Below are 24,622 nucleotides of genomic sequence, written 5' to 3'. Positions count from 1 at the left end.
ATCCAGAAACGCCCGTACAGGACCTGCAACATGCGGTCGTGCATTATCCTACTGAAATGTAGACTTTCGCAGGGATCGAATGAAGGGTAGAGCCACGGGTCGTAACATCTGAAATTTAACGTCCACTGTTCAAAGTGCCGTCAATGCGAACAAGAGGTGACCGAGACGTGTAGCCAATGGCACCCCATACCATCATGCCGTGTGATAACGCCAGTATGGCGATGACAAATACACGCTTCCAATGTGCGTTCACCGCGATGTCGCCAAACACGGATGCGACTATCATGATGCTGTAAACAAAACCTGGATTCATCCGAAAAAATGACGTTTTGCCATTTGTGCACCCAGGTTCGTTGTTGAGTACAACATCGCAGGCGCTCCTGTCTGTGATGCAGCGTCAAGGGTAACCGCTGTCATGGCCTCCGAGCTGATAGTCCATGCTGCTGCAAACGTCGTGGAACTGTTCGTGCAGATGGTTGTTGTCTTGCAAACGTCCCCATCTGTTGGCTCAGGGATCGTGACGTGGCTGCACGATCCGTTACAGCCATGCGGATAAGATGCCTGTCATCTGGACTGCTAGTGATACGAGGCCGTTGATATCCAGGGATCCTGCACGGCGTTCCGTATTACCCTCCTGAACCCACCGATTCCATATCCTGCTAACAGTCATTGGATCTCGACCAACGCGAGCAGCAATGTCGCGATACGATAAACCGCAATCGCGATAGGTCACAATCCGACCTTTATCAAAGTCGGAAACGTGATGGTACGCATTTCTCCTCCTTACACAGGGCATCGCAACAACGTTTCACCAGGCAACGCCGGTCAACTGCTGTTTGTATATGAGAAATCGATTTTGGAAACTTGTGGGAATGCTCAGAGAAGCTAATCATTTGCATATCACAGCATCCTCTTCCTGTCGGTTAAATTTCGCGTCTGTAGCACGTCATCTTCGTGGTGTAGCAATTTTAATGGCCAGTAGTGTATGTGCGTATCGCTATGCAATAACTTTCTTCACCTCAAGGTATGTTAACAAGTCCCTGCGCCTTTACTTCGAAACCTGCTAGATGGGACAGAAGGCAGGAAAGGAATGTAACTGATTTTCAAAGTTACACGGGCACGAGCCCCAAACATGTCGTCTTCTCAGAACGCTGGGTTGTCACGAGCGGAATGTCTGCGGAACTGCAGCTACGCGGCGAGTCGACGCACTGCTAGGGCGCTGGGAGTCGATGCGGCAGTTAGCCAGGGTGGGGAAGTGCGGTCACAGGGGATGGCGTCGTGGGCGGAGGGGGAAGGGGAGTCTGCGGCTGCGGAACGTCGCCGCCCGCCGGCTGCGGCGCTCACGGCGGAGCGGAAAACGCGCGGCAACAGCGCCGCGCTGTGCGCAGCTGCCACGGCCGCTGCGGCAGTTGGGCGGAGAGGGGTCGGCTGGGCGCAGGCGCTGGTCAGCTACATAACCTCTCTTATCGCCGGCACTACCGTACAAGTACACCATGTGTCCCCTCGACATTGAGAGAATAGAGGGCGAGATTTTAATTTTGGCGGTGGAAAAGAGGCCCTGCATTTGGGACATACGGATCGAAGACTATAAGGACAGAAACAAGAAAGACGCAGCATGGCGCGACATTTGTTGCGAATTGTTTCCGGATTTCAAAGAGCATACGAGGACTGAAAGGAAATCCGTTGGTAAGTATTGTTTGTCATCTGTTTGTTATTCGTTACGGCCTCGTCGAAACCAGTGTTGCTACATTCGTTCTAGACAAAGATAATTCCCTCTTTTTTTTTTTTTTTTTTTTTTTTAATCTGGAAAGTGTCATCAGTGGGGAGTTTGAGAAACCTACCTCGTTTCTTTAGTAGCACGAAGTAACGCAAATGCAGCTCAGGGTCGAATTAATACGCTGGGATTCGATCGAATCCGGCACATGTACGAAAATATCTACCGAGTGGTTATAGTTAAAATGCACCTACTCGCAGAGGTCCAGAGTTGGCTGTAATTATCGTACGGCAGCGAAACTTTGTAGCTATGCTAATGTGGTAGTGTGGAACCGATTTAACAGGTGCAGCATTAGTTCCAATTTTAGCCACTAGGCGCAAATCTGGCGCTGCGAATGCAAGAAAGTCGTATAGAAATATATGTAAAGGATTAGGAACAGGGCCTGGGCAGGAAAGGTCAACCAAGTGATGTTACTATTAACTGCAGCTTACACAATTTGTTCAATATGAGACGCCGATGAGATGCTAATAGGGACAGATTTACACCTGGGTCTAAAATTGGAAATAATCGTTTTTCAGCATAAATCGGTTCCGCATTTACGCATTAGAATATCTACCACGTTTTCCTGCCATATGATAATAGCAGCCCACACTGGATCTCTGTGAGTAGCTGCACGTTTATAATTAGCACGCAGTATATTCATCAAGCTACATTACGGTGTATGGTGCAACGTACTGTACTGCGTGTACACTTATGATGTATTCCCATTCTTGTTCCATTCGCAGAAGGTGCGTGGGAAGGACTGCTGCAGTAAGGCTTCGTATAACGTCTTTTCGCGAGGTGTAGCATGCAGGAAGAAATGCCTGGTTAGGATTCCAGACTCACGAGGAATGCTCAAGAATTGGCTGAACGAGAGTGTTATGAGCTACCCCCTTCATAGCTGAATTACACATTTCCTTCGAATTCTTCCACTGGGTCTCGAGCAACTGTTTCTGCTGCAACATCATTTATATCGTTGTACTTTAAATCGCCCCGATCCCATATTCCCACGTATTTATCTGCTAAAACTGTTTACATGGGCTACGTGTCGGTCGTGTATCCAGTTAATGCACAATATGTTGCGTTCATGTTAGTCTTAGTTCCTGCACCAAGAACCGGCAACAATTGCCTCAAATAACTTCATAGCGATGAGCTGCGAGGTTGCCTGTGTGTGTGTTGTTGGGCTGCGAGGCTGCCTGTGTGTGTGTGTGTCTTGACAGACATTGCGTCACTACTAAGGGAGGTGGAACTGCAAGTACACTCCGTTACAAAAGATTACTGACGTTGGGAAAACTGAAGAGTACACATTGCATGCCTGGAATTCGAATTAACTAACTTATTGCTACCCATATTGCTTCTTACTGATTGCTGTACATAGTAGTAAAAGTATGGTGTATCTTAAAGGTTAAACTGCAGTTTCATGAGCTGTATCACTATCTCCCTTTACTTCTAGAGTATACCGTGCGTGGGGGACGGTACTTTAGGCATTACTGTTCCCTCCTTCCGTTTTCCTTTGGCGAATGGCACGCGGGCAGAAGGAAAACCTACGTAAGAGTCCAAATTTTTCCGGTTTTCTCATCTTCGTCGTTTCACGAGACATATTTGGCAGAAGATAGTCTATTGCAAACCTCTTCAAGCCACGTACGTTCTCGAAATTTAAACAGGAAACCTCTCCCCGCTGCTCAACGCTATTCTTGTAGCGTCTTACACAGGTTTGTTGAGAGTCTCCATTACGTTCTGGGACTTTTAAACTGTTTCGTGACTAAACGCGCTGCTCTTAGTCGGATCTTCTCTATCTCGTCTACTAATCCAACTTGGTGAAGATAGCATACAGATGAGCAATACTCAATAATCGGTCGAACACCTCCCCTTAATTACTTTTCCTTAAGATTCTCCCAATGAATCTGGGGCTGGCATCAGCTTTTTCTACAGTTTGGTTTCAGTGGTCCTTCGAGTATGGGTCGCTCCGGATGGTTACTTTTAGATACTTCACTGTTTCGCCGGCCGCTGTGACCGAGCGGTTCTAGGCGCTTCAGTCTGGAACCGCGATGTGTTTGATGTCCTTAGGTTAGTTAGGTAAGTAGTTCTAAGTCTTGGGGACTGATGACCTCACATGTTAAGTCCCATAGTGCCAGAACCATTTGAACCAATTCACTGTTTCCAGTGAATTGTTGCAGTAAAACAGTACTGGATTTCTTAACCTGTACGCGACATATACTTACGTTCCGGTTCAACTGCCAGATTCTGCGCCATCTGCCATATCGCATCTCTCATCTGGGGGCTGAAACATCGACAGAGTTTGGGTAACTCTCATCGTCACTACATCCAACTCCAAACTGTATTACAGCGTTTTCTAGCTCGCGTTGCATTAAAGCACGAAGATGTTAAATGTTTGTATTTAGTGTTTTCAACGTGTGCACACGCTTTCACCCTGTCGTCTACGATTGCTTCTTTAAATTTATGTCTCTCTCTTAGTAATTTTCAACCCACGATTAATAGAAATAGTACGGCAAGTGAGAGAGAGAGAGAGAGAGAGATAGCGAAAGGGATTTACGTGTGTATGATAAAATCCTTCCCACGAAAACTTTCGTCCTTCATTACTTCCTGTGTGTTACCACAGACGACGTGTTATTGATGTCATTTGTACTAAGACTGCAGTACACGTCAGATGCCTTGGTGCTTCCACCGCCCTGAGTGGAATGCGAAAGTTCTGAATAATGTTCACCAACCTGCATTCTTCTACAGTTGTTGTCCCATGGGCAGAAAACAGCACGTAGGTCGTGAATCCGTTATCTTGAGGCTGTAACAAACCGTTAGCGGAGAACTGGTATTGTATGAATAATTAAATTTTGAATTCGTTTGTTTCTACGGGATGCCACTCGGTTTTTATTAGTAGAATACGAGAAACTGCACACTTATAGTCCACTTTATGAATCACAAATGGTTCTAATGGCTCAAAGCACTATGGGACTTAACATCTAAGGTCATCAGTCCCCTAGACTTCTCAGAACTACTTAAACCTAACTCACCTAACGACACACATCCATGCCCGAGGCAGGATTCGAACCTGCGATCGTAGCAGCAGCACGGTTCCCGACTGAAGCGCCTAGAACCGCTCGGCCAGAATCACAAATAATTTCTATTCTTTATATTTTCGTAGAGAACAAACAAAATAATGATCTTCGTGTTAGCGTAATTACCGTCAAACTAGTTCTCAGTTACATCTCAAAAAACCAGAGATTCCCAATTAAGTTCTTAACCAATACCGACCGCAGCAGACAACATGTCTGTCCTCGGCGACTGGCGGTAGAGGTCTGATCTTAACAGCAGAACCAGCTCGCCTGCCATCCAAGTTAGGCGTGACCCGAAGATCTCTGAGGTGCTTCGTCTGCCTTTCCGTTTAACAATTGTTTATTATTCTGCGGGTAATTAACTCTCTTGAAATAATGGAACGATGCCTGCTATTGAGAGATACTTTTATACGAAAGGCAAGTAATTTTAGTGTTTATTTTTCTAATATTAATAACACAGTTTATCATTTTGGCACGCTATTTCCGAGCACAGCAGCCAGTCGCGGGATAGGACTACGATTTAGCGGTCTGTCTGACGAAAAACTGCTCAAAGAAGAGCTCCTTGTAGCTGAATACGATGGTTTTAAAAGCCAGAAATATTACAATGTCTTGCTGAATTTTTGTTCCATTATGTTCCAAATCAGTGTGATTAGATTTGGTCACAGTTGTAGAGGTAACTGTGGAACAGAAAACGTATTTTTAAATCATGTTCACAGTGTCCACAGAAATTGCCTTAACATATTTCAACGGATATGGCATGCCCTTGTGTTGTTACTCGTTTCTCTCAACCGCAACAATATTTTCTTTGTGAAACGCAATCTCGGCAGCTTTACGGCTCAGAGACCAACTGCTGATTTTATTTACACTCTCTTCGAGGAAACGAATAATGTAGTTATACCATATTCGCAGTAAACTAGAATGCTATGGTTAATTCTACCGTCTCTGCGAGGAACTGCGGCCTTATGAATTATTTTTGTATGTCTCGTAGACAATTCGAAAAGTTAAATGCGCTTCGTTAAGTGTCTAATCAAAACATAGAAAGCGAAAGTAATTAGACATCCAAGTATTTCATTAAGTCATCCTCAAGAATGATACTACATTATTACTTTGTACGCGTCTAGTGTCTACTTTGGAATGTAGAACTGTTGTCTAAGCTTGTGCAAGCTCATTATTATATCAGTTGAACTATATTTTATACAACAATATATTCGTGGGGTAGAATATATTTAAAATACATAGAATAAATTACTATGTTTGTGGACCAGACTGATCGCCTTTTTTCGACACAATTTTATATTCGGTATGGCTTGTACCGTACATAAACACGTTTGCACGCACTAGACCAATTTCTTTTTGGGGTTCTTCCGACATTTCTCACACTTGCCTGCCGCGGCCTATGGCGGTCTAGCGGCGGCAACAGCCTTCTTCTACTCCGGGAAGACTCCACTGCGTGCAACAATGCCCGTTTGCTGTTTGAACGAGGCTAAAGACGTGTGTTGTCTTAGCAATCTGCTTTGTAGACTGCTTACTTTTCCCAGTATCTTACCAACGAGCGAAGTCTGTCTTTGTGATACCTGGGACTCACACGGAGACATACTAACTTGATTATTCAAAAATGGTTCAAATGGCTCTGAGCAATATGAGACTTAACATCTGAGGTCATCAGTCCGTTAGACTTAGAACTACTTAGACCTAACTAACCTAAGGACATCACACACATCCATGCCCGAGGCAGGATTCGAACCTGCGACCGTAGCAGCAGCGCGGTTCCGGACTGAAGCGGCTAGAACCGCTCGGTCACAACGGCCAGCACTTGATTGTTCTCGGCCATAATAATCACCAACTTGACTCCACATTTCAAGTAGCAAAAAGCACACTTGCAAGATATTAGCCCCTGCAATTGATCCCGCGGGAGAAAGTGGGCTACGATTCTGATAGTACGCAGTTATTATGACCTTCTAAAAGTACACCTTTTAATCTTTCGCGCGCACCGATTGTCTCTCCGCCGCTCTGCGGCCGCGTAATACTTGAGAGCGTAGTACCACACAGTGATGTGTCAACAAGAGGGCTCCTATTCTCGAGATGTTGAATGCGAAGGAAGATTAGGGGGGAGGTGAACACGTCTGCCGATGTCTTTTGAGATCTTGTTCGAGAACACCTTATTCCACGCGGAAAATGATAAGTAATTTGCGTACGTAATATGTCAATCTCATGCACATATACGTTCAATATTATTTTAACAGTACTCTTGTATTCATATTCTGTAGCTATATATATGCGTCAAAATCAAAATCTGTAAACCTAAGTAACTGAAAATTTTTTAGAAAAAGAACTTCACGATTTCCGAATTACATTTTAATCGTACCAATCACTTTGAAGAACAGCGCATCTCCTGCAGATGTACCTAATTTTAACAGTGCCATTTTCAAAATCCAAAGAAAGTAGCGCAAACGAGCAATTTTAATAATTAAATAGTGCTGCGCTGCTTCTTTAATGACACACTAATTCGGTTGATTCATTTACACTCCATATGTGTATCGCAACATAAAAATGTCGCCGGCCGGAGTGGCCGAGCGGTTAAAGGCGCTACAGTCTGGAGCCGCACGACCGCTACGGTCGCAGGTTCGAATCCTGCCTCGGGTATGGATGTGTGTGATGTCCTTAGGTTAGTTAGGTTTAAGTAGTTCTAAGTTCTAGGGGACTTATGACCACAGCAGTTGAGTCCCATAGTGCTCAAAGCCATTTGAACCATAAAAATGTCCAAAGCAAGTTAGGAACAGGACAGTCTGACGTAATGGAGAATGCGTGTTACCAATGGCAAACTCCTTACTCACTACACTGTGTAACACTTAGCGTTCGGGCGTTAGGTGACTGTAGTGGGGCAAAGCGAGTGATAAACAAACGCTGCGCGGAAGTTCAAAAGCTGTACTTTCAGAAGGTCATAACTGCGTATTATCAGAATTATGGCCCAAATTTTCCGGCGGGACTGATTGCTGGGGCTCATATCTTTTTTCTCCTTAAAATATGAGGTCCAGTTGATTATGTTTCCTTGCCAGCTTACGGGATTGTACATATTCATATTCCGACAAATTGTTACTCCCAGTTACTTGCAAGAGATGACTGATTGTGCACCACTTTGATTTTTTTTTTTTTTTACCTCAGTGTACAAGGGGCATTCCTTAATCATTTACACTTCATCTTTACCCAACATTCATAGAACACCATTTGACTCATCATTACAGTTGCAAGTGTGTAGTACAGGGCTTCACAACATGCATGCTAGCGGAGCAAGCTGTGAGCAGCAAGGCGCGAGCACGGAGCAGTGCGACCACGCTGCCCCCACTACCGGACCAGAGCGGAGAGTGGGGAGAGTCACGTGGGGCACACAACAGCTACCGCCAGTCAATGTAAATGCGCGGCCACCTGCAGGGATATCATTCACGAATTATTACTGCGACAAATGAAACAAATAAAGGAGAACGTACACGTGCCACATAATTTTATTAGCTTAGTGTATGCCTCTACATTCGTATTAATTTGTGAACTGTTACACAATAAAAGGTGTCGCTGAAGTGTGGGATTCTCGGTTATCTTGTACTTTTTGCCCTTTACAATTGCGTCTATGTTCGGAGTAATTGTTCTTGTGCACTGTAGGAGCAGCGTGCAGTTTAAATTTCGATCAGACAATGCGTTTCTCAGGCGCGTCTTGTTACATTTCATTGCAGAGAACAGTTGTTCACAAACATACGTGGAACCGAACATAGATATTATTGTAGCCGCCAGTTTGTGCAAACGAGGAAATCTATCCTGAGGGAAGTGTCTGTAGAATTCCAAAATGTTTTTCTTGTTCTGAAATTTGTCTCTGTATTCTCTGACACACTGCAGGTAAATAATTTCTAGTTGCAGCTCATGACGAATCTCTTCAATATTCGCTGAATATGGAGAGAACAGATCAAAATCACTGTCTAGTGGTGTCAGATCTTGAAAGCGTTGATCAAATTCTTCCTTAAGGGCATCTAAACTATGTGAATAACGTTCACAGTCTTTGTGAACATCTTGCATGGATGATAATTTAGGGAAATGAGCTAGATTTCCTGTTTCCAGCTGACTCACCCAAAGTGTCAATTTCATTTTAAAAGCTCGTACTCGATCTATGAAATGAGTAATTAGCAGATCTTTACCTTGCAGTGAAATGTTCAAAGCATTCAGATGGCTAGTTAAATCTGCTAAGAACGCGAGATCACATTTCCATGAAGGCTCTTTCAATTCAGGAACATATTTATCTCATCTAATACGCAAAAAAATCGATTTAATAATTCGCCACGACTAAGCCAGCGGACCTCGCTGTAATAAGACAGGCTACCATACTGGCTTTCTACATCCTCAAGAAAGCTTTTAAATTGCCTGTGTTGTAGCCCAAGCTTCCTTATATAATTGGTTGTACGAACAACAACACTCATCACATTTTTTAGAGTGATATTCTTTGTACATAAGTTTTCCTGGTGGATCACACAGTGAACGCCCCTTATTTCATTCGGCACGGTCAGTTTTTGCATTTTCTCCTTCAACAGTGCAACGAAACCTGATTTTTTTCCCTGTCATCGCTGGTGCACCGTCTGTAGACACTGAAACTAAAGAATTCCACGACAGTCCTATGATTTCAACAGTACTTAAAATATCACCTCCGGTTGTAGTGTTCTTCATGGCTACTACGTCGAGGAGCTCCTCCCTCACCTGAAGATCTCTATTAACACCTCTAATAAATATGGCAAGCTGCGCTGTTCCAGTGATATCAACACTTTCGTCCAGAGCTAGAGAATACGCCATAAAATCTTTACAGATATTTGGAAGCTGGCTCTGGACGTCGTCTACCATGTCCTGTATGCGACGCATAATGGTCATGTTAGATAATGGCACAATCCGAAACTGTTCAACTTGAGATGGACACAGATGTTCCGCTGCAACTACCAAACATTGTTTTTTTAAATCGCCATCAGTGAAGGGGCGCAGGGATTTTGCTAAAAGCAAAGCAATTTTGTAACTCACTCTGAGAGCAGCCTCAGTTGATTTTTCTTCGTCGTCCAGATCTTCTTCGGATAGCTTCCTTTTAAGTTTAATAACTTCCTATGCACGATCTGGTCTATCACATTTTCCACTTCCGTAGTCTTTCGCGTGGTACGACATATAATGTCGCTGCAAATTAAATTTTCTAAAAGAATTCAGCGTTTTATGACATACTAAACATTTTGCAACACCATCTTTTTCTGTAAGATCCTCCCAATGGGGGTTGAACTGCGAAATCATCTGTGGGGTTACACAACGGCGATTTGCCATGATTCTTAACTAGCGAAGTGACTGTTTGAGTTGATCGTAGTACTTTAAACGTTACACAGTCGGCGCGAATTCAATAGGCACGCTGCGGCCCTATTCAAACGTGCGCACGCATTTCCCCTCCCTCCCAAACCGCTACCTTAGGCTAGGCGCAAATTGAGAAGCGTATAGCACGTGTCACGTGACACGACACTACAGCGAGACACGCAAGTGCCGCACGGGTCGCGCGGGTCCAGCGCATATTGCGACGCGTACACTATACTTCGCACGAGCCGACTGGCGACGCTCTGCGCTGACTGAACCGAAGCGCGCGCAACCTCTTATCTTTCTCAAACGATTTTCCAGAAACTGAAAATATATGATTTTTGCCTTACTTGTAGCGTTATATGTCAGCTTCGTGACGAAGTGCCGATCACCTCGCTAATGACCTTCTTACTGTGATGTACACATTTTAGTAAGACACTACGCAAAACTCAAAAAGTTTGCAACGAAAATTAGGGGTCGCTATGATTTTGGGTTTGGTGCGTATTAAACCATATGTTGCTGGGTATGAAATTTAGCTAACATGCTGAATTTTTGTTTAGACTTGGGAGAAGATCTCAATCTGCCTCCGATCTCGAGAAAATTGATCCCATGTAGCGCGCTCACTTCTGATCTCACGCCCGCGAGAATGAAATACTCGCAACATCTCTCGTATCACCTAAATCGCTCGAGACATCGAAACGAAAGTTTGGCGAATGATAGCACTCAAAGAGGAGAGAGTTTTGCCAATTATTAAACACACGGAACTTTCTCATCTATGGCGATATATCACTACTTATACTTACTTTTTTATTTATTTCACTCCAGTGACTGTAATTTTTTAAGAGTTATCGACAGCTAGCGAAACAAGAGATTCCTAGTATGAAAATAAACATGAAATTTCTTCTTTTATGTTACTGCAAACCGATACTATGAGGTTTTTCGTAAGCTATTGAGCTCTATGATTGCCAATTACTTGTTTAATGAGGCCCTCCGTTTCGGAATTCTGTCTCAATAGCTGCTGTGAGATGAGTTTGGCAAATTACACTGTGACAAAGGAAGTACAATTAAACCAGTCACCAAGAGAAATGTGGCCTTTACTCATAAATGGTGATGCTTCTTCGAATGAGAAAAGGTTAACAACTCACACAAAAGCAGATTGGCAATTCTGTTGGAATTTTGGTGGAATCCCCGTAACCCATCGTATTTTTAACACTGAGCGACTGGAATGGAAATTTACCAAAGGATTTCATTCCTTCTCTTGATCTGAGCAGTATTAAAATAATGACGAGCGTTCCTTCAGGCGGAATGATAGGCACATGCCAGATACTGTTTACTCACCTAGGGCTTGCCAAATTGACAATGCGTGATCGCGAATAAAATAGTTGTTATTGAGAAAAATAAACAATTGATCTGTCGCACAACACAATGGTCAGTGTATTGTCAGCAGCGAAGGATAATGCGCGCGACAGGAATGCACAAGCTAGCCATGTGTGCCTTGTGAGATGGAGTTCGAAAAACATTCTCATGAAAGTAGATCTGCCTTTGTCAGCAGCACATTTCAACAAATTAAATATATCTAATCGTAACACTCTTTTAGGATATTCTTACTTTCGTAATAATACCGACTATTTTCTTCATTTGTGTAGCCTGTTGTATAATTAGTTTATTAATGCTGATAATGTCCATGCAACAACTGAAATGCTCTTTCTCATCAAGGTGAACCAATTAAAACATTGTTATTTGTGACTGCTTTTCGTCTGTTTCTAGCTTGCAGTGGAAATATGTTGTTCACATGCATGTAGTACAGTGTGTTGTATTACATTATTACATCCATATTAGAGTAATCACAGTGAAACTTTTATACTTCAGATCTTGGACGCTTTTTACCACAAGCACAAAGGGATCACAACTGTGGAGATTATCCCTTTCTAAATTTTTGTAACAGATCGTACAGATACGCTAGCTTACTAGGCAGCGAGAATATAACCTTGCTTTACTTTCGTGCCTTGATTCTTAATCACATGATTTTATAATATTCCTTGCTTCCTTATTCACTACCCTCTGTCCCTTCTTGCGATCTGAAAACATCGCGGAGGCATATGGTGCAATTCCAGCGGCCAATGGTTCATCAGTTACTGAAGTATACATTTTTCTTGACAGAAGAAAAACAAAAGAAAACTATGCAGATATAAATAACAGAAAAGTATAACGTGCTAACGAAGAAAGCTGGAGCGTTTAAATGGCGAAAAACGAAACACTACCCAAAGGCAATAAAATTCAGTACACAGTAAGGCAAAATTTATCGTATTGGCAATACTACCAATGCTGATATGTGCTTTTCCAATGTGAGCATATGGCCGGGCTACTTTTCCGCTCCCCTCCTCAAATTTTGCAAGAGCGACGCGCGGCGCGAGAAACTGTGCCTCAACCACAACGCCGCGCGACCTGGCGCAGGCGCGTGTCGCGTCCCAGTCGCGTTGCGTCGCAATTTGCGCGGTCCCATTTGAATCTGTGATGTTACAAAAACGCGCGCTGCGCTGCGTCGCGCCACACGCGCTATACGCGTCTCAATTTGCGCCTAGCCTTTACACCTGCTCGCGAGCACGTGCCTGAGCAGACGCGAGCACTCGCGCTCAAAACCGGCCAGTTGTTAAGCCCTGGTGTAGTACTTTGGCCTAACTGCAGATTGCAGGACAATCACTAGAAGTGATATCCCTGCACAATACAGCCCATTTTCTCAACTGGTGTCATTACGTGAGCAGACATGGAGTCCGATCATCAGGTTCACTGCTGGACGATGTAGCTTCTGTGGAAGGAGAGTGTAAACAATGCAGATATTCACAGACGATTGGTGGCAGTGTGTGGAGAGTGTGCACTGCCACACACTAATCGGAAAACCACGGCTGCCATCGCTGAAATGGCGTTCAGGAACTGCCACACCCACCATATTCGCCTGCCTCAGCCCCTTTAACTTCTGTAGGCCCTCCTCAAACAACATATCTGGAGTTTAGCATCCATCGCAGGACAGCTAACAGCTCCTGGAAGTCTGCGAAACGGTGTCTGCACAGAGGTTTCTGCGTATCCCTGAATCGGTGGTAACTGGAAGGAGCCAAGTCAGGAGAATAGAATGCATGTGGCGGTACCTGGAATCCCATTACAGCGATGGAAACCGTGGTTTTCGGACTCGTATGGGGACGAGCGCTGTCGTGTTGCAAGGGCACTTGTGACGGTGCACACACTGTCATCAATCGCCTATGGATATCTGCGGTGTTTACAGCCTCCTTCCCCAGAAATCACGTCATCAGGCGTTATTCTTGATGACCACATTCCATGTTGTTCGCTCACGTAATGACATTAGTTGGGAAAATGGGATGTACTGGCCATGGATAACACTTCTAGTGATTGTCCTGCCATCTACGGTTAAGCCAAAGTACTACACAAGCTCAGCGGAGAGAACTTTAGTTACCCCAGTCCGTACGCACAGTTGCATCATTAACCCTTTACAGATGTCGCAGCGATTGAATCACGTGTTCAATCGCCTCTACGTGAGCATACGAAAGTAGCGACCAGTGCGACATTTATGTGTCATGCGGACATTGCACGTCAACGTGGGTAAATGTAAGGACGTGACTGTAGCAAAAAGAGGCAGTTGTGTTTAGCCGTCCCATAGCTATAAGGTGCGTGAAGTTGCTGGATTTGTTCATGTTGCACGGCAGACTGTTCACGTGTCTATAAGCAGTACGACGTTCGAATTATCGGAAAGAGATGCTGACTGGGAGGGACCAGAGATGCGTTTCACGGCTTGTGAATCAAAATAGCTTCCCAACCCGACAGGGATTGCTGCAGACAGTGAATGGAGGCCCATCCCAGCCTGTTAGCAAGAGAAAATTGCGACGGGAACTGCACGCAATGAAGATTTGGAGTCGGTCGCCTCGCAACAGGCCATTGTTCATACAGGCACATAAAGCTGCACGTCTTCTGTGGACCACATGTCGTCGGAAGCGGACGTTAGCTGACTGGCGGAACGTAATGTTGTCTGATGAATCACGTTTTTACTTAGATTCAAGTGACACTCGTCGAGTGCACCGAGGACCAAACGAAGCATTTCATCCTGAATGTGTGCAAGGTCAGCTGCAAACCGGATATGGCTCTGAGATGAACACTATCATGAACCAGCATAGTTACTTAAACCTTCTGAATGATAATCAGGTGCTGCCTTTCAGTCAACATTTGCATGACGATTAGGCCTATGCTACTGATGCCGCTACTTTCCCGGACGACGACAGCAAAATCCGTCGGGCTGGAAGAATGTGAGACAGGTTTTCTGAACATTCCTCCACCCTATTACATCTCGAATGGAATGTAAAATCACTTGATTTGAACTCCGTAGAAAATCTGTGGGCATGTTGGGACAGCGGTGAAAGCATCGACATCGGCATCGCCGCAATTTCGTGGAACTGCGCGATTAAATCCTCTGCGATCGGTTAGCCTGAATGTGACGTATTTGTACAACGTTGTTGACTCATTTCCTAATCGAATCCAGGTAGCTATAGAGTCCAGGGGCGGAATTACGTGGTGTTAAATGACGCTTGTAATGGTTTCTCTAGGGGTGAGTAATTTTTTGTCCAGTGAGCTGGATCATCCCTCCTAGATAACTGCATAATCTACAAAACGTCTTAAATTATTATTGTCTGCCAGCTCATTAATATACAACATGTATAGCAAGGCTCCAATACAATTCCCTGAGGCACGCTTTAAATTACTTCTACTAGTTACTTCTACATCTGTCCAAAGACTTTCCATCAAATGTAACATGCTGCATCTTCCCTCCCATAAAATCCTCAATACAGTTACAAATTCCGATTGTTACCCTATATCATCGTAATTTCGTTGGTAATTGTTAGTGTGATGTTGTGTCGAATGCTTTTTTGAAGTCGACAAATACTGCTTTTATCTGACTACCTTGACTTTTTCTCAGGAAGTCATGTGAGAAAACTGCGAGTTGGGTTTCACATGACCAATATTTTATGAATTCATGCTGATTGACATGTTTTTGTTACAAATATCTCATTACGTATGAGCTCAGAATATGTTCTAAGATACTTCATCAGATGTTCGGGTAATGTGAGAGATACTGGAAGCAGTTTTGTGCGTCACTTTTCCTATCCTTATTGTAGACGAGTGTGACCCCAACGTACACACTTTCCTTTTTTCTACTTTCCTAACAAAAAATACAGTAGACATTTGCAGTGTACACGAACAGAAATTGCGTTACGGACCCATCACGGAAGGCACGCGATTCCCCCAACTCCTATCCATGACATATCTTGCGAATAGTTACAGTGCTTGTAGTCGGTAAGAATATTTCAGACAGATCACAACTAGTAAGCAAACAAGGACAACGAAATTAAAAAAATTACTAAAAATGCTCATTAACGTTTCCTGTTTTCCCTGTGACGAACTTGGTTGCAGATTTTTATGACCGCCCCTTTAAGTTACAGAATTGCAGGATCTCTCTTAATAGGTTAGGTGTGCATTATGAGTGGCGTGCAGATGTAGGGGATTTAGGGCACAGAAATTAATCCACAGGCCCGATAAATGTTCTGACTTCAGAGAGGGAAGAACAGCAGCTCCAATAATCACACAGAAAAGCATTCGTCATCGTACATCGGAAAAAAGAATGTGAGTGTAGTGCTACCTAGGTGCAGGAGCATCCATGGGAAGATACGAGAGCTCATCCCTCTTCTAAAAGCAACAATGTCCACATAATATAGAGACAGAAAAGGTGACTGAAACCATATATTAATAACAATGACATTCTGAACTCCGACTGTACATCGCAAAGATAGGTTGGACGCCTGTCGTGAAGGCGTTTTATACCCGTGAAACGTTGATAGCAAAAATCTCGAAAAATTATTGATAGATTTACTTCAAATTTTTATTTATTACTCTAATAAACGTTTAGACAGACATAGGCTGTGGTGTCACCGCCAGACACCACACTTGCTAGGTGGTAGCCTTTAAATCGGCCGCGGTCCGTTAGTATACGTCGGACCCGCGTGTCGCCACTATCAGTGATTGCAGACCGAGCGCCGCCACACGGCAGGTCTAGAGAGACTTCCTAGCAGTCGCCCCAGTTGTACAACCGACTTTGCTAGCGATGGTTCACTGACAAAATACGCTCTCATTTGCCGAGACGATAGTTAGCATAGCCTTCAGCTACGTCGTTTGCTACGACCTACCAAGGCGCCATTACCAGTTACTATTGATATTATGAATCATGTACCGTCAAGACCGACGTTCTTCATTATTGGATTAAAGTTAAGTATTCCACCAGCTACGTCCGTTTTTCTAAATTCTAATTTCCTTGTCCTGTTCCAGATCTCACGCCAGCCTGCGTGAGCTAAAACGCTTGCCTTTCGGCCTCCTCTAGTAAGACGGTGTTGGCTCTCCTGCCAACCCAAAACATAGGCTATACTCGTATACATTATACAGTATATAATAAATAATAGGGAAACGGTGTTGGCAAAACGCTCCAAAACTTCTTGACCGATTTACTTAAGATTTTGTCACGATGCTCTAAACGTCTTTTAAACAAAGTACAGATTTCTTGTTAAAACCGAATGTGAGAAATAAAATGCTGTGGTGTGCACTGTTGTTAAAATGTGTGTTTTTGTTTTCCTTCTCGGAATCAGTTTCAACTACAATAGCAGGGCATTTAAACCACTGTTCTCCCATATGTTTTCTTTATCCTTATACAGAGTGTTACGGGTATTAAGCGCAGATACTGTGGTCTTTGGTACCTTAATATGTACTCACTATAGCGTGTTACTTGTTTTTTCTCTGTGTCTAATAGTATTCCGCAAACAACTCATGTAATATACTATCTGATGCCGGCCGGAGTGGCCGTGCGGTTCTCGGCGCTACAGTCTGGAGCCGAGCGACCGCTACGGTCGCAGGTTCGAATCCTGCCTCGGGCATGGATGTGTGTGATGCCGTTAGGTTAGTTAGGTTTAATTAGTTCTAAGTTCTAGGCGACTGATGGCCTCAGAAGTTAAGTCGCATAGTGCTGAGAGCCATTTACTATCTGATGTTTTCTGCACGGTCGTAAGTGCAACACTAAGTGGATGTTGGCTGTCAGTACAGACTAGCCGTATTGCGTCCAAGCTTGCGTACCTGACCTGCCGCCCAGGGACAAATAAACATTAAAGGCTTGCTCTACCCTGTATATATTTTTAAACAAAAATTGGATACACATGAATGTGCTGTTTTCTTCCACACAGTCGGTTTTCGCACAAAATTGGAAAGTTGTAGTTACTGATGATCGGCTTAAGATTGGAATACTACTACAGAATCTGAATTTGCAATAACAATGAATAAGGTCCAAGGTCGGAGAGAGACGGGAAGATGAGTGGCGGGGGAGGGGGGCGGGGGGGGGGCAGAGGAATTGACACAGAGAGGGGGAAGGAGGAGATGGACAGGCACAAAGGGGGAGGAGGAGAGAGGAAATAGAGGCGGAGGAGGAGGGGCCAAGGAGATTAGGACGTATATCTCGTTCCCGTAAATATTTACCACTTGCGAAGCATTGCCGGATTCGCTAGTAGATAAAATAAACGGAAGAGTTTTACGTCGTTTGTTCTTACATGATACAAAACATTCATATGAATAGTGGAGTGTTAAAATTCTACGTACCATTTCTTCGCAAAACGCGTTTTCATCGCTATTGTGTCCTCGGTAATAGTTGCATGTCTCTCGACTTGTCCCCAGAGTGTCAAATCACGGAGAAAATTTTTCAGACACTCATTCCTACACGGTAAACGGTCTTTGTACCAAGCAGTGCCTTCCTCTGGAATTCCAAGTCTTTCTTCCGCATGGTTTACAGAAGACTGTTATTTACAGCTGTGAACTCATTTCGTTTCATTCCAGTGCATGCACACGATTGTTCTGATTTTTAAAGATGCTTCTGGAACACTGATGTCAATGCAGACGTGTAATATATAAAAATGTAGTATGATCAGTGTCTCTTACTCATGCTTCTCAAACAACTATTAATAACCTTTACACTGAAACAGAAGAATGGAAAAATGTCTGTGTATATCCAACAGAGTAAAGATCACGGCTGATGTATGCCACGCCGTGCTTCATCTGAAAGATCAATCATGCGTATCGGTTGCAAAACAGAAAGACTTGCCATTGCTTCCTTAACAGCGAACCGCGCGGGATAGCCCGTGCGGTCTATGGCGCCTTGCGACGGTTCGCGCGGCTCCCCCCATCTGAGGTTTGAGTCCTCCCTCGGGCATGGGTGTGTGTGTTGTCCTTCGCGTAAGTTAAAGTTAGATTAAGTAGTGTGTAAGCCTAAGGATCGATGACCTCAGCAGTTTCGCCCCGTAGGAACTTACCACAAATTGGCGGCCGGCTCCCCCCGCATGGGGCCTCCCGGCCAAAAAGGCCATACGATCATTTCATTTCATTTCCAATTTCCTTAACAGCACAGAGAGTTCTATAGTACACTTGGCAATATTCGATCCCAAGGATGGAGTTGTGAAAGATGAAGATTTCAGTACCGAGAGACTTTTTCTTGAAATTAGTTTTGTTATTCTCGTGTAAAAAATTTAAAAGATGTGAGAAGTGGGTTCTGTTGACAGCAGTTCAGCCAGTTAAAACATTATTGCATTATTTGTGTACTTGTATTATCACAAATAAAATATTGTGCCTCAGTATTACTGCCGCTTGAAACAAAACTTCCTTATTGGCACACAGAACCAGTCACTTTCCCGGTACGGCACCTGGAACGTTCTCAATAAATTACGCGATCGGGTCACATTACTATGAGCGCCGCCTACGTTCGACGTCTACGTCCAATAATCGATCACAGACGGCAGCTGGAAGCACTGGCAATGAGGAGAATATAAAGCGTGTCGCTGGACAACGGAAAACTGTACAATAGTTGTAATGCGGAAACGGAGCGACTATCTGACGTCCAAAAGGTCATGATTGTTGGCTTTCTGGCCAAGAGAGGAAACATTTCCGAAATGGCTAAGTCTGTAAACTGTTCGCGTGCCGTCGTGGTTAAACCATATCGTGCATGGCAATAAGGGCTATCCAAAATTTGCGCCGATGCATCACGGGCCATATCTGATAGGAACTGATAGTTAAATCAAGACCCTAAGCTGTCGACAGGAGCTGATATACATCAACGGGGACAGTTGAAAATGTGTGCCCCGACCGGGACTCGAACCCGGGATCTCCTGGGTACATGGCAGACGCTCTATCCATCTGAGCCATCGAGAGCACTGAGGATAGCCCGACTGCAGGGATTTATCCCTAGCACACTCCCTTTGAGACCCACGTTCCCAACTTGATGTCCACACACTACATTCGTAGTGCCCCTGCCCATTACACTAATTACTCGCGGCAGACAATCTTACCGAGTCCCGTAAGAGTTCGGGCAATGCGTGTGCATCCAGCACAGAAAAGGAAGGTCAATGGCCGGTTAGCCTTAATTATATGAAGATGGTATCTGTTCTTTCGGACATGTCCGACCATCTTCATATAGGTGACAGAGTTGAACGGCGGCTGGACGTCCATTGAGTTTTATACTCCATCGGACAGATGGCTGTTGGTGTGTACGCCGTGAAACGTCTGTAACCAAACACCCTGCAACAATAGTCGCAAGGATCCAGGCCGGAGGAAGGAGCGGGTCTGGGGAATGTTTTCGTTATTCTGGAGGACACATCACACAGTTCGCAGTGAACGTGCGTCGTTCGAAGAGCACCAGGATGTGTTTACCGTACTCCCCTAGCCACCAAACTCACTGGATTTAAACCTAATCCAGAATCAGTGGGACAACCTCGATGGAGCTGTTCGCGTCATCGATCCTCAACCGAGAAACCTAGCGCAGCTCACCACGGCACTGCAGTCAGCATAGCTCCACATCCCTGTCGATAGCTACTAGAACCTTACTCATTCTTTTCCCGCTTGTCTCACAGCGGTCCGCACTCCAAAAGGTTGTTATTCAGGCTTTTGACAGGTGGTCAACTAATGTGCCATGACAGTGTACTTATTTACTAATGTGTCTCCTTGTTTTTTGCAATGATGAGGTGAGTAGAATAATTCTAAATTTTCTCAATTTTTCTGGATACAAATAGCCACGCACAAAAAGAAATACTATTTTTTTATTCTTCTGATAAATCCGAGATTTGGCACTTACTAGAACATTTGACATTTCCACTCTGAATATTGTTTCGAATTCCACTTGCTGCATCCTTCCACGCCTTGTCGGTCAAATCAAGGTGGTGGTTAGTGTTTAACGTCCCGTCGACAACGAGGTCATTAGAGACGGAGCGCAAGCTCGGGTTAGGGAAGGATTGGGAAGGAAATCGGCCGTGCCCTTTCAAAGGAACCATCCCGGCATTTGCCTGAAACGATTTAGGGAAATCACGGAAAACCTAAATCAGGATGGCCGGAGACGGGATTGAACCGTCGTCCTCCCGAATGCGAGTCCAGAGTGCTAACCACTGCGCCACCTCGCTCGGTGGTCAAATCAAGCCAAATTTGCCATACAAGCAGCATCACATAGCTCGACACAGTGCTTTGTCTGTAACTATCCGATCAAAACTTCACCGACGAAATTTCGGAGATTTTTAAGCGATACGTTCCATGTTACCGTAAGTGATCACTGGTCTCTGGTGGGCTGTTGCAGAGTAACTGAATTTTGTTTGATTTTTTTGCACACATTTATCTTTGTAACTGTATTGCAAGAAAACTTCCGCACAACAGGGCAAATGTAGACGGTGTGCGTTGTGTGTCTTATTCGGAAACAAAAGTTGTTCCGTTCACTCACGGTGCGTGCTGTTGACAACGGTAATGCTTATTTGACTTCTCGCTCTGAAGTACTGCTAGGTTCTGTTCGGGAATGTTTTACCGTAGTGTTGCTTGTACGTTAACAGTGATACACAGCAATACGGATAGCTGTTCTGATGAAGAGCTGACCGATATGCACTCAATGTATCGATTAACTAAATGCAACGGATGACCGACGCAATGTTGAGCTCTTGACATACCGAGCAACCACGTCCCAGTACTTTCGCGTACCAGATGGAAGTGCGGTAATGGAGGTAGGGGATGGGAAAAGGGGGCGATAAATATTGTAGAGGCGGAGATCACAGAAAGCAAATTCAAATGGACGTAGGTCGCAGAGATAAAGAGGCTTTTAGAGGATAAATCAGCGTGATAATCTGCATCAAATCAGTTTCCAGACTTAAAAAAACAATAAAAACAACAAACAGCAAAGGCATCTACGATAAAACAGATGCTTTCATGTTAGGTATGGTGATGGCGTATTACAGGTTTTTTCATTGTGGTGAAGATGTTTTCACAAAAGCAATGGCAACTGAAGTAACAAATGAAATAAATCAGAATTACTTTATTACTCTAACGCCTTATCGGAGACCAAGGATCCCCTATAGCGAATACTCGTATAACATCTCAACAATCTGAGACATTTTGTAGGTACAATAATATTTTCTGTTAAAAGTTTTGTCGTGTTAAATATTTTATTTTTGATGTTAATTTACCGACTCTTTTCTTTACTTTTTCAGGCCAGAAGGCTCAACAAAAATGGCGTAATATCAGGGACTACTACCGCAAATACACAAAGAAAGTGAGGAAACCTGGTTCGGTAGCATTAAAAAGATTTAAATATGTTTATGCCGACCAGCTGGGTTTTTTGGATCCAGTTTTAGAATCAAGGGATTCAATTCCGGACCCAGTTCCAAGTCTGCAGGAAGACGGTATGGAGTACGTGGAGCAGGCTTTGGAATTATCCCTGGCAGAAGACAATACGGATAATCAAATAGCATCAGATGACCCATTAACACCCGACCAGCCCTCGGTGGGCTTAGCAGCTACACGGAGGAAAATAAACGGAAGTATCAAACCTGACCCTGATGCGAACTTTCTGGATAGTACTTCTGCTCGTGGCCCCTCTACTGAGGACGAAGACAAATCATTCCTCGATTCCTTGTTGCCCACTCTTCGAAGTTTTGATACGGATCAAAAACTGGAGTTCCGTGTGGAGGCCTTACGGCTACTTCAGCGCATCCGAATCTCAAGATCACAGACAATTCACGGTTTTTATGCACCTTACCAATCACCTTTGCAACATGTAGCGGTGCATCCAGGAAGTCCGGGATACTTTCCATTGCTACATACGTTTGGGAATTTTTACAACCAACCTGCAGCTCCTCAGTTAGGACAGATGCCGTCTCAACAGCATCATCCTAAAAGAAGCGCGTCCGCAACCAAACAGTCGGCTGCGGTTTCGCAAGACCGCGTTGCATCACCAACAGATACTGAATTATCAGCGTTTTCAGAACATTCCAATTGAGCTGAAATGAGTTAGTTTATTTCCTTCACTACTTGCATTTGTATTATTTTTCCTTAACTTCGTTTCAAGTCGTTTGTAAGAAACAAACTGTCACATGTACTTTCTTGTGATGTCAATAAAGGAATGAAAATTCAGTTATCCTTAGGGGGAGTCCACTAACTATGTGACATCTTTTCTTTTGGCCTCCCTGCCCCCTTGGTGAGATGTGGTGTACCCTCTCCCCTCCCTCCATCCCACTTGAGGCTTACCCTAGTCGGATAAAAGTAAGTAAAATTTAATTTTTTATTTGTTTTAAGACTAATTAAAACACATTAATAAAAACCATGTTTTATTTATAAACTGTGTTAGTGCTTTTAACAAGTGATTAAAAACAATTTATTTTAAACATGTCAACTCTGAGTAGAATTTGGACAGTCAGACAGAGACAATGCTCTACGAATACAATACATCCGTTTTGACGGTTCCTTAAAGAACTGACCTCTTAGTGGTATATTACATTCATTAAATGTCTCTAAACTTCTCTTATTACTTTGCACAGGAAAGACAACAATGTTTGTACCTTCCTCCGAACAGTATGATTACGGTGCTTTTCAATCTCTTGATTTATATACACTCTAAGAGAATTCTTGTCGGTGAACTTCAGTTTAGCTTCTTTCCAAAAACGATTAATTTCTTGCTCAGGCGTGTGTTTCGACTTGTTGGCATGCGCTTAACTGAGGCATTGTAAAAGGTTTGACACACATTCGTGTTGAACACATTAACATCGACTTCATATGCGTTGCAGAATATCACGATAGACTCACTAACTGATGCAGAGTGATTTCAGACACCTCCCCAAATGACACTTGTGCGGCACTTGTTTCAAAATGGTGAATCCGGGACAAGCATGCGTGTAAAGCTTTCAGTTCAGTTCAGAGAGGCCATAAATACTGATGGGCACTTTAATACTGGCCATGCTTCTTATCAGTTATACACGCTGCAGTAACATTAATGTGAGCAACGTCAAAGTTCGACGTCAACATGCAATAACCACTCAGAGACGGAAAGTGGCAGCAATAGCAGTGGAGGTATTTCCGAGGATTGTCCAGAAAGTAAGTTCCGATCGGTCGCGAAATGGAAACCACTGAGAAAACCAGGTAAAGCTTTGCACAGATGTGTTGGCCAGTGTCTCTAGTATGCCCGTCGATCGTGTCGCGTCGCTCTTAAGTCATGCAGCTCACATTACACAACAGTCGAGCAGTTCCGTCGGCCGGGGTGGCCGAGCGGTTCTAGGCGCTACAGTCTGGAACCGCGCGACCGCAAGGGTCGCAGGTTCGAATCCTGCCTCGGGCATTGGTGTGTGTGATGTCCTTAGGGTATTTAGGTTTAAGTAGTTCTAAGTTCTAGTGGACTGATGACCTTAGAAGTTAAGTCCCATAGTGCTCAGAGCCATTTTTTTCGAGCAGTTCCTTCTTCATGCCAATTCTCGGCCGCACACTGCAGGGGCAATGAAGACGCTCCTGTTGCGTTTCCGATGAGAAGTGTTTGATCACCCACAATACAGTCCGTAATTGGCTACCCCTGAGTCTCATCGCTGCCCACAAGAACTACTGGCTACGAAGACAAAAATTTTCCACAGACAACGAGCTGCAGACCAGTGCAGATAACTGGCCGGAAGCACAGGCGGCTGCTTTCTATTATGAGGATATTGGAAAGTTGATACAACACTGCGGCAAAACTCGAAGTTGGAGCGGCGACTATGTAGACAAGAAGGTGGCAGGTGTACCTAACTGTTGCAAATAAAACGTTTCTGGTTTTTACTGTGGTTTCGATTTCGCGACCGATCGGAACTTACTTCCTGGACAATCCCCGTAAAGCCCATCGTGGAGGATGTGAAAAATAGTGCCGTCACCATCGTAATGCAGAACGCAGCGACTTGTCTGAAGTCCAAAAAGGCATGATCATTGGGTTTTGGGTCAAGGGTGGAAGGCTTTCCAAAATGGCTAAGTTTGTACACTGTTTGCATGCCGCTGTGGTTAAAGTACAACGTGTATGGCAAAATGGCGCTATCCAAAA

The 24,622-nt window shown here is 44.1% G+C and overlaps 2 protein-coding genes across 3 annotated transcripts in view; one reads left to right on the top strand and one right to left on the bottom strand.

Moving 5' to 3' along the window:
• The window catches only part of LOC126473368 (ankyrin repeat and BTB/POZ domain-containing protein 2), a 661,367-nt gene that overhangs the window by 397,514 nt on the left and 239,231 nt on the right, over positions 1 to 24,622 (bottom strand). The window lies entirely within an intron of this gene.
• On the top strand, positions 1,365 to 22,655 carry LOC126473369 (uncharacterized). Its single transcript, XM_050100377.1, has 2 exons — positions 1,365 to 1,686; positions 21,780 to 22,655. The coding sequence occupies exons 1-2, from the start codon at positions 1,494 to 1,496 to the stop codon at positions 22,565 to 22,567; spliced, it is 981 nt and encodes a 326-aa protein (XP_049956334.1). The 5' UTR covers positions 1,365 to 1,493; the 3' UTR covers positions 22,568 to 22,655.

Source organism: Schistocerca serialis, chromosome 4, assembly GCF_023864345.2.
Source record: "Schistocerca serialis cubense isolate TAMUIC-IGC-003099 chromosome 4, iqSchSeri2.2, whole genome shotgun sequence".
Classification (NCBI taxonomy): domain Eukaryota; kingdom Metazoa; phylum Arthropoda; class Insecta; order Orthoptera; family Acrididae; genus Schistocerca; species Schistocerca serialis.
Note: the sequence above shows the minus strand (reverse complement) of the source record. Positions and strands in the feature narration are given on the sequence as shown.

Coding starts and splice junctions, on each gene's coding strand:
- LOC126473369 (XM_050100377.1), top strand. CDS start 1,494: ATGTGTCCCCTCGACATTGAGAGAATAGAGGGCGAGATTTTAATTTTG. Junction 1,687..21,779: donor GACTGAAAGGAAATCCGTTG/GTAAGTATTGTT, acceptor TTACTTTTTCAG/GCCAGAAGGCTCAACAAAAA.